This window comes from Echeneis naucrates, chromosome 24 (assembly GCF_900963305.1).
Source record: "Echeneis naucrates chromosome 24, fEcheNa1.1, whole genome shotgun sequence".
Classification (NCBI taxonomy): Eukaryota; Metazoa; Chordata; class Actinopteri; order Carangiformes; family Echeneidae; genus Echeneis; species Echeneis naucrates.
The window spans coordinates 10,621,438-10,631,836 of record NC_042534.1 but is presented as its reverse complement, the minus strand read 5'-3'; the positions used below and the strand labels follow the sequence as shown (position 1 = coordinate 10,631,836).

The 10,399-nt window shown below is 41.1% G+C and overlaps 1 protein-coding gene across 2 annotated transcripts in view; it reads left to right on the top strand.

Moving 5' to 3' along the window:
• Positions 1-1,139: 1,139 nt before the first annotated feature.
• nkain2 (sodium/potassium transporting ATPase interacting 2) overlaps positions 1,140-10,399 on the top strand; it is a 63,572-nt gene continuing 54,312 nt past the window's right edge. For both annotated transcript variants that reach the window (XM_029496604.1, XM_029496605.1), the window contains exon 1: positions 1,140-1,438. In XM_029496604.1, the coding sequence (XP_029352464.1) occupies positions 1,385-1,438 (54 nt within the window). In that variant the 5' untranslated portion in view covers positions 1,140-1,384. The remainder of the gene's footprint in view (positions 1,439-10,399) is intronic.

Here is a 10,399-nt window from a genome sequence, read left to right as displayed (position 1 = left end):
GGTCCATCCCGGTCCCCATTGTCTTCCCCTCCTCACTGCTCGAAGACAAGCCCGCAGGACAACAACCAAACTCGGCCCTTCTCTTCCGTCCACATCGGCGCCTGTAGGTCACGTTGAGATACTTCCCTCGACCTGAAATATCACTCCGTCCCTCTGTGATCCAAGCGTGGACGTGTTTTTCGGTCCCTCGTGTTTTTTATTTGTTATTTGTTTTTATTTTTTTTTTACAATTTTCTCAGCACAGTAGATGTTTCTTCTCAGTTTCGGCGGAGGCGGTGAATGGACCGACTGACGGCCGACGGAGGGGCTGTGTTGTGGGGCTGATGGGGAGATGAACCGGAGGAGGAGGACTTCCTAGCCAAACACGCCGAAGAGCAGCTCCGGGTGGCTGCTGACATATCGCAGCGTCCTCGCATCGGTTTTGACTCGCCGGGGGTGGGTGGGGGGGGATAATCCGGGAGGAAAAACGGCTGGATCTGGGGATTAAAAAAAAAAAAGAGGCAGTTTTGTTGAGGGTGTGAAGGAGGAGTGGAGGATGTTGCCGCTACATGCCCGTGACTTCCCCTGAGAGCAGAGGAGCTGGTCTGGGACCACTTTCACTTGTTTCCTCCACCCTTAAACAAACCAGGCTACTTCAGTCAGACCAATCCAAGTGTGTCCTTACTGGATTCATCTAATGTGGTGAATATATCCATCTAATCTCCTAATCACACCACTCTGTTTGCTTTGTTTTTTTGTTTTGCTTTTTAAATCTTTCAGTCACGGACTTCTGTACTGGACCAAAGATGCTGCCCATCCAGGCGATCTTGGACTGGACTAGTGGACCCTTCTTGGACATAACTGCATGACCTTTGTTCAATCCTGTTTTAAGACCAGTCAGGTCCATCTGAGACCAACGCTATTAAAAATCGGACTTCGTTCAGTGTTTTTTAAAAATGCACCACAGCATCTGATTTATTGGACTACTCAACTGTCTTTAGTTGGAGAGGCTTGGGAAGGGTTTGCCTACATGACCGAGCTCCGTGGATACATCGAGGACTATTTGTGGACTTGAATCATCACCAAGGCCCACCTTCCATCTTTGATCCCTGATCCCCATGTGTGTTGGAAACCCAGGGACCACATTTCAGACTCTTAAACCTGTCAGCAGCTCCCCAATTTGAATGAAGTAGTAGCCTTTCATTCCCCTGAGCTCCAGTGAGTACAGGGGGCTGTGCTCTGTGCTCTGTTCTCTTAGGCTGAGCAGCGAGCGACTCTACCTGGGCTCCCAGCCAGCCAGACGGCCCTCCGGGGGGCTTTTGGATTTTGAAGGGCCGGCGAAAGATTTGGGAGTTACCCAGAGTTGGTTCACCACGTGGAGCGCGGAGAGAGGGAGGCGGACACCATGGGTTGCTGTAGTGGCAGATGTACCTTGGCCTTCATCTGTGGCATGCAGCTGGTAAGTGTGAAGATTGCTATTGATCCTGTGAGATGGTGGCTGAATGGGAGGATCAGTCAGGCGGAAGGAAGAAAACACACACACATATATATATTTGGTCTTGTAAGATTTCAACAACAACAACAAAAAAAAATCAAGTTATATCTGGGTAGAGCAATGGGTGGATGTGGGGAAAAAGGTGGATGATTGAGAGGCGAGGCTTCAGAAGTTAATAGGTGTGTAAAAGGCCATGATACAAGGTAGGATTTTGGGCTGAAGAATAGGCGGACTGGCTGGATGAATAGCTGCTGGTAGGAGCTCTAAGACTGTACTGAGAGTGCTAATGGATAGATGGAGATAAGGAGTAATAAATTGAGACTGGAGAAAAAGGAGGGAAGGGTGGCAGTGAGGTAGATGTATTGAGCAGGTATGTAATTTAGGGAGATAAATGTATGGATTCGTGGAAATGGAGGATTACACATGATACAAACTCATTGTATCAGCTGCTGCTATTCTCTCCCTGTGCCTGTCTCTTTGTATCTTTCTTCCTCCCATCACCATCTGTGTCAATGGAAACTGGTGCCAGGCAAGACAACAGGGAGAGAGGGATGGGTCTGTAGATGACTGTGTGCACATTCATCTAAGGATGTGCAAGAAGGAACACAAATTATTTCATTAGTTCTGTCTTGGAGATTTCCTAATTATAGAAGGGAGACTCACACAAAAATAGTAACAATGATATGAGGCACCAAATGGCACTTTAGTGGCTCCCTTTTGATTTCTACAGAAAAAATACCAGAATGTAGGTAATTTTCTGCAATTTCCATACATTCCAAGGAGAGCTGTTGAACAATGCATTTTAAAGAAATTTTCATTTGAAACATTTTGATTCTGTGACCAGTCCATCATCATCAATCCATCACAGATAACTTGAGAAGTTAAAAGCATTATTTGTGTGTGTGTGTGTGTGTGTGTGTGTGTGTGTGTGTGTGTATGGGGGGGGGGGGGTTCTGAAGGTATAAAGTTATAGTGACAGTCTTTAAATTTTATGGACGAACTTGCTAGCAGGCATTTGCATATGTGTGGAACATTAACAACATTTGCATTCATTTAGAATTATCTTCTTCTCACTGTCCAAATTTAATTCCAATAGCTTATGCTCTTTTAAACTTTGGCACTCAGATCCTAAGTGGTCTGAAATGCTCACTGGCAACTCGCCAACCCATTCTTATTCATTTTTGATACAGGCCAGTTAATGTACAGTTAAATGACCAGTCTTTACTCTCAATGGCCATATGGTACTGCAGAAACCCATAATCATAGAGTGAACCGGAACAAACACAGTGGGCCTAAGACAATGGCCTGAGAGGCACCAAATTACTTTGTACAATTGGAGGGTTGCAGACATGGGTGCAGATTTGGTTGTTGGTTTGTTGCAACAATTCAATGGCACACAGTTGTTTGTGCTGCTTTAATAAAACTAAATGCAACTCTCAGACTCATTAGATGACTCAGAAGACATTTTGACTGAGGTGCACGGCTGCACTATTTCCCTCCTGACAAATTTGGTTGCTTGCTGTGACTACTGCGATCATTACAAAGCTCTTCATCTTGTAAAACCAAAGGTGCATTATTAATGTACATTGTATCAGCGAGACTGACAGCTACAGCCGAGCAATAAGTCCAGGCAGCGTTCTCCAGAGGCTGCTCTGGGAAATGAAGGAAAAAAAGCTAACTTAAGAACAAGCAGAGGAGAGGGGTTTGGGCAAAGTGGTGCCAGTCATCTCAAAATATATGCTGAATTTCTTTAAACCTCACAGGCTCATGATGTATAGCAGTGCAAGAGGATTTTAGGGTGGAGGTTTCCTGGAAGTGTGTGTAGAAATTGAAAGCACATTGTATTATAGAATGGAGCACTGAATGCATGTACAAAGATACACAAACATGAATAGAAGTGCTTCTGCTGTGGTGTTATCAGCTCATGGATGTGCAGACTGAAGCCTTATTGCCATCTTGAATCGAGCACTGTTCATGGCATAATACCCTGTGTGTCTCGACATGCATGTGTGCGGTTGTATTTAGTACAAACTGTGTATGAAATGTGCCTAATTCACCGTGGGATATCAACGTGGATGACCAGTTTTGTGCAAGTGAGTGGTTGTAGAAGGCCCATTGTGCTGCGAAAATGAGCATTGCTCTCTTTCAGAAAAGGGAGCACAGCTGTTTAAGTTCACGTGTACAGTAGAATGCCAAAGAGATTGCCACATTGTGCTGTACATGTGTCAAACATGCTATTGTGCTGTAAATCTGGGTGATGGGTGTTTCCGTAGGTGAAATAGAGGGAGCGTCTGTGTGTGCTTGTGTGCTGGTGCTCATGAATGAGATGCTGTCACAGTGATAGTCATTGTGTCTAATGCAGTGGAACTAATGCTATGCCATAGTCAACAACATGTTTTGCTCTGCTAACTGTTGTAATAGCTAAGCCGACTGATACCGCCACTAGCTGAGCTGGAGGTCTAAGATTACTACATGTTCCAGCTTGGCCATGCATAGTTAGCTCAGTTATAGTTGAAGCCCTTCAGACGCAAGCAGCTTGATGGTGAAATCCTTGTTTTCACAAAAAGCACAAACTCCTCGCACTGCCAGAATGTAGTGATGCGTTCTGGGGTTATTCACTGGAAACCACATAGCTCTCAGTCCTCATTATTAAAAGCTTCTTACTTGACCACAAATGAAAAGACAGCCTTTCTTCGTGCCTGAGACCCCCCTCCCCTATCTGATGCAACTGCATTTGCTATTTGATTGCCCATCTAATGGCTGACCTCGCAGAGGTGGAAACAATGCTGGTCAGTGTGTCTTATGTAGTGGAACTGATATCTTATTTAACTCTTAGCAGCTGTTTCTCTCCTGCTTCATTAGCTACGCTAATTGCTGAGATAGCCAATGTCGCTAAAGCTGAGTAGCAATCAATGATCCAGATTGGAGATTTGTCTACTTCACAGCTGACATCACCATGTACCAAGTGCAGTCAGTACCACCAGGTGAAAAATTGTCTGGTTCTTATCAGTCTAAATGTGGTGTGCTCATGTGCACTTGCTCCATCATCATCCATAAGGTTAAAAGAATTGTTTTCTGCTGTCCTTCAACAGCCAGTGGTGTTGGATAAAGTTCTTCTGACATTTGAAACTAGAGCAGCAAGTAATTCTTTGTTCTCATTATTAGTTAATCTGCCAATTACTTTTCCAATTCATCTTTTCAAGACTGAATATATTATATGTCAAGACAATAATTACAAATGCTCCTTAAGCTTAGGCTAGGATTCTATTCATTTAGTCTGGAAAACAATGCAAAGAAATTTGTCTTATTGAGCTTACTCCCACACAAGCAAAACTCAAGAAGCCAATCCTCATAAGGCTGGTCCTTCTGCTTGAAAAATGACATCATTATTAATCTCTTGAAAACGCAGTGTTTTTTTAGATAATTTACATAGCTCTGGCACTTTAACTTTAAATGTCTGCATCCCTGAGGATTTATTGGCCAAATAAAAGTAAATATCATTAATTATACATATAGATATACATATAGGTAATGTATCTGCAAATGCACATATTTGCCTTCTTCAACAGATCAATGTTACTCTGTTTAATATTTGTATGCTGCAGTATACAGATGCATGTAGCTGGCTATCTTAGTTCTAAGCCCTGAAACAAGCTTGAGGATAAAAAATGTGAAAAAAAAAAAAAAACCCAAACCCATCATGTTACAGATTTACAGTCAGATGTGTGCTACACTAATTTTTGGCAAATAACAGTCACTTTCTGCTGTCATGTAATTAGGAGACAACTACAGGAAATGCCAACAAATCACTGTGCCTGGCCAAGAAATAGTCCTACACAATTAACCGAAAAAGATCTGATACAGACATCTCATTACTCTTGATAAACAAGCAGACAATTTTGAACTTGAGTCGGGAAATAACAATGACAAATTTGTTTATTATTCATTATTATGCAAATATGAAACACATGCATCATGTGAAGCCGGTATCATAGTGTGGTGAGCAGAACAGAGGGGAGGATTATAAAGTTGGATGGTACAGAACAGAAAAGAGCAAACAGTTTATAGCAGATCAGATGTTGTTTTTACCAACACCTTTTGAACACGCCTGCATACACACACATACACAGAAACACATATGCCACTGGTGACTCACTTACTGTGGCAATGGTTGTGGTCCTTGTTGCTATATCAGTCTAAACACCCACCAGCTGCTGAGGCAAAGATGATGACTAAATCATCCAATGGCGTGATAGGTAACAGGATGGAAACTGGTGGCCTCGCTCCATTGGCTAGTTAAAAGAGTCTTGTGCGGACGCTGGGTGGGTGTGAATGTAGATGGAGTGTTAATTATGTTGTTGGTGTGTAAGTTAATTGAATAGCGTGAATGGAGCTGAATTATAACCTTTCTAATTCAATGCTGTACACAGTCACAGTGAAATGATGATTCCTAATCTAGTATAATAATTAATCTTTCAAGAAATAAACACCAAAAAATAGGACGGACAGTCAGAGAATTATTTAGCAAAAATTATTGTGGTACCCTTTTTCCCCGCAAAAATTCAGAAACATTTGTTTCCTGAATTGTTGTAAATTTAAAAATTGTGCACTGCAACAAGGCGGAAGATATATAGCAACCATAAGCTATCTGAGAACCAGTTTTTGTGCCTGTTGCAGCACATTGCTGTGACATTTCCACCCCTGAATGACATAATGAATAATTTACCACATGGAAGCGGCAACTTGAATGCAGAAATGCTACCTCTGCAGGTGTTGCCTGATTGTAAAACATTGACTGTTTTATTGGCAAAGCATCAATTTCTACAACTTAAAATGAAATAGAAAATATTGACTGGTGACATTTGTTTAATCATTTCGGATGAAGTGATTTACAACTGGGCATAAATTCACAATTTGAATTTGTATATGTTTCATATTTAAAAAACAAACAAAAAAAAGCCCTCCACCTCTGAAGTTGGACTCAGATTCTGGCTCTTGCTCAACTCCCATATCACCTTTTTTAGTGAAATCCGGTCACGTATTCTGAAATATGCAGCCCCCTTGCGTTTTTATCATTCTAGTATTTTGAACAAATCCACTTGTAGAGTCTTTTTGAGTTGAAGGTGATTTTAATTCTTGTATTCTGGCAGCAAACATTATCCTTCAACTACCTTCCTCATCGCCACAACTCTGTGAGATAGAAAGGATTTCCTGCTGTACACTGCTGCTTTCAACAGGGGCCACACACTATCTCTGCACTCTGATTCTATACATTTTCTGTCTCCCTTTCTTTTTTTCAGTCTCGAATTAGTCTCTCTACCCCCTGGACTTTTTATGTATGCCTACTCAGTGTATGTCCGTTCGGTCCTTTCCATTTCTTTATTGGTCTCCATGCCCTCTCTCTTCCTGTCTTGGCTTTTGGAAACTAAACCATCACACTTCGGCCACGGATTTCACTCTGAAGTCATTCCCTGTGCACACAAAACAAATGTTCACCCACTGCTCCAGTTGCACTAGTTCCATCGTGCCAAATAAAGCTCCTCGTAGATGAATATGAGCTGCATTCATATTGTTCAGGTTATTTTTGATGAATAAGAGATCACGCTTTGCTGCATTTTAGCTGGCAATAAAATACAGTGTCTGGAAAAGTAGAAATATGCAACAAGTACAGAAGAAATGTGCACAAAGGGTCTAGGCATGGGTCTTGGAGGGAATGGGATATGTTCAATTTTGAACATTATAATTTTTAAGACGTGTAGTTTCTATTTATTTATTGTGTTGAAGGGATTAGCAGAAGGCTGGTAGAGCGTGACCCAGCCAGGATGTTTGGCTGCTGCTGCTGAATGGCGATGTGGATCACTAAATATCTGGAGGTGACAGAGCTTCCTTCATGTGACCCGTCACCGATTGATCTCTGATGTCTCAGCTACAATAACGGAAGTGTGTATTTGTCCAGGTAACTCTTAGCTGCTGGTATCATATTTAAGTCAATTAGTCCCCCCCACCTTCTCTAGCCTGTGTCAGCAGTTGTTCAGCTAATAACAGCTTGCTAAATTTTAGTGGATCATCAAAGATTTTACAGGTCTGATTTTATGGTCATCCACTGATAGTCATGAGGACCCACTTATTCATGTATTTTTGTCACCACCGATCTGGTAGAGCAGCCTATACTGTGATCCAGCATGAAATTCAGTTATTATTTCTTCATTTTCCTATTGCATTGACATGCTGTATGCAGTCATGAAATAAAATGAAAAATCACATCACCCTGCTGGCATTAAAAATAGGATATTTGTAGACTAGTTTTTCTGCTCCCATGTCTGTCTGTATGGACGTCTTTGGCTATTTTGAATTATAAGCAGAACTCAAAAGAGGACAAACAATTTCTTGTGACACACTCAGGGAAGGCAACAGATGCAGGGTATTTTCATACAGTTTGACCCCTTTGGAAAATATGAATGTTCCGTTGGGTGCAAAGTTGAAGAACCTTTTGATGTAATCTATTCTCAGAAGACCTGTTCAGAAATAGCAGGCCCTCCCTTTTTTGGAGAGCTTTCTCATAAACTGCAATATTCCACTGTAGATGGTTTTTTTTTTTTTGTAAAAACAGAACAAGTATTTCTCCCAGTTGAGATTGTCACACGTCCTTTAAAAGCATTCAGAGGCTCACAGAAAGGGTGCAAAACTGCGATACGCTATCAACTCACGCTTTCATCAAAGAACAGGCTTTAGAACTGTGAAAAAGTGGAATCAGTAAGAAAATTAAATCTTTTTATTCAAGTCAGAAAAGCTGGCTCAATATATATTCCTCCAGAGCTCAGTGGCTGAGAATCAAACCTTTAGACAGTTGGACTATTTGTTCTATATTCCTAATGATACATGCAAACAGTGTGGAATCACATCCACTGTCAGGGCTGCTGTTGTGAATGTGCTGCACAAGACTGGCTTGTCGCATACAATGTTATCTAACAGCAAATACATAGTGTGAACGTGTAAATACTCAATTTGTTTATATAGATAAGGCATTGGTTTAGGGCAGGCCAGGCTTTGTATGTGCTTCTTTGTCCAGATTTGCATTCAAACCACAGTTGGCACAGTCTCTGCTTGCATCTTACAAGCTGGAGAAGCACTTGATTCTGAAAATGTTTTTCTCTGCTCTAAATTCCCTTTACTGTTATCCTCAATCACTCAGCAGAAGCACACAGAAGTCTGTCAGTCTAAATTATTTTCATGTTTGGCAAAGTCTGTAGTCATCTCAGAATTTATAACACTTTATAACACTTTATTCAGCTGGAAAAGTCACTTTTAGTCAGAGGTTTTTATCAAAATGAAACTCCAATGTTAAAGTCACATTTGGAACTAAGTGAAAGCTATCGAGAAAGGATAAATAAAGCTCAAAGACTTCTGACTACCTTTTGTTGGTTGAGAAGTTGACAGTTGACAGACACCCTTATCTCTTTTTATCATAAAACTCTGTCTGGATACAGACATCAGCTCCAGAGAACAGTGGAACCTTTTGTTTTGGCCATAAGAATTGTTCTTATTTAGCTACAGTTGATCTAACATTTCATGTTTTCTGTTGCTCTTCGCTCATAAAGTATTGAGAAAGATAAAAGGTTTTCTAAGAGAACTGTTAGCGTCAGAGTTGAGTGAAGAGGAGGAGAAGAGAACATTCCCCTTGGGGAGTTGTAGTTAACAACTCACATTGTGTTTTTTTTATGTACATTTAACCTTTGCTATCAAAGAACCAGATGTTTTCTACCATAATTATTTATTTTTTTCACTGATGAGTCAACAGAGAATTTCATATTGTCTAGTGAGAAAATAAATGAGACTTACCTGAAAGTATAAACCATTAGTGCCCACAGCCTCTCTTGATTTTCTTATTTTTTTCCATTTCATGAGGAGGGAATGTGCATGGGAGTGTGGTGTAGATCTTCTTGAATAGGAGGAAAACAAACAACCAAAAAGTTTAAAATTGTACTTAACAATGTTTTGACGCTCCCAAAGGTATCGTCGGTTTTTGTCATTTTTGAGTGTTTTTAAAGATCTAAATTTTTAAAGAAATCTTCACCACTTCCCCCCAAATTTTAAAGAGCTTTTATTTTTCTCTGCATCTGTGAAGGGCACAGAATGAACTGCTTCAGGCTTTTAGATTCTAACAGGCTTGTTTCTTCAGAGCAATCTAGTCACCAATTTCAATCTTCCTGCATCATATTCCCAAGTCCTGACCCCATCTCTGAGAATCGCTGGCGGCTTTGTATTGACACTTGGCTGTGGAGAGTGTGAGAAAAGTGAGGCGATGACTCACAACAAAGGTCATATCAAAGAGCACAAGTGCTGGCTGAGCTTCTAAGATGTGTAGCAACAGTGCTGGAAGCTGACCTTGAGTGTAATCAATGCCGATCGACAAGCCCAAATACTGTTGCTTCAATACGTACACCTGGCCACAACAGGCAGTCTGGCATAAAAGTTGGACAGACAGACAGACATACCAACACACATTCAGGTTTAATTTTAGTACACTATGGGACTGCTGTGGCACTGACTTTCTGTTGCTTCCTGCTGTTGTTATTTACCCCTCAAGGTGAAACACTCCTCTATTGTTCTCTGAGAACTCGTATCCTGTTGATGTAGTTGTTGCTATTGTTGTTGCTGTGAATCCTGATATTCCGCCTGCACACTCGTTTTGATCTTATAACATCAAAGGAGTGCTTGAATTATAATGGCGAGTGACTGCAAAGCAATGCCTCAGGCTTCATTACACATAATTATGAGATGGAGATTTGACTGTTGTCAGATGAGCACCTCCTATCTGGAGAGGAACCACAATATTTTCAGAGTGATGCTGATGCTCAGAAAGGAGCATAAAGTCATCAAGTCTTTATTTGCTTTAGCTGAAAAAGTAAGAGATATGCGTTATAA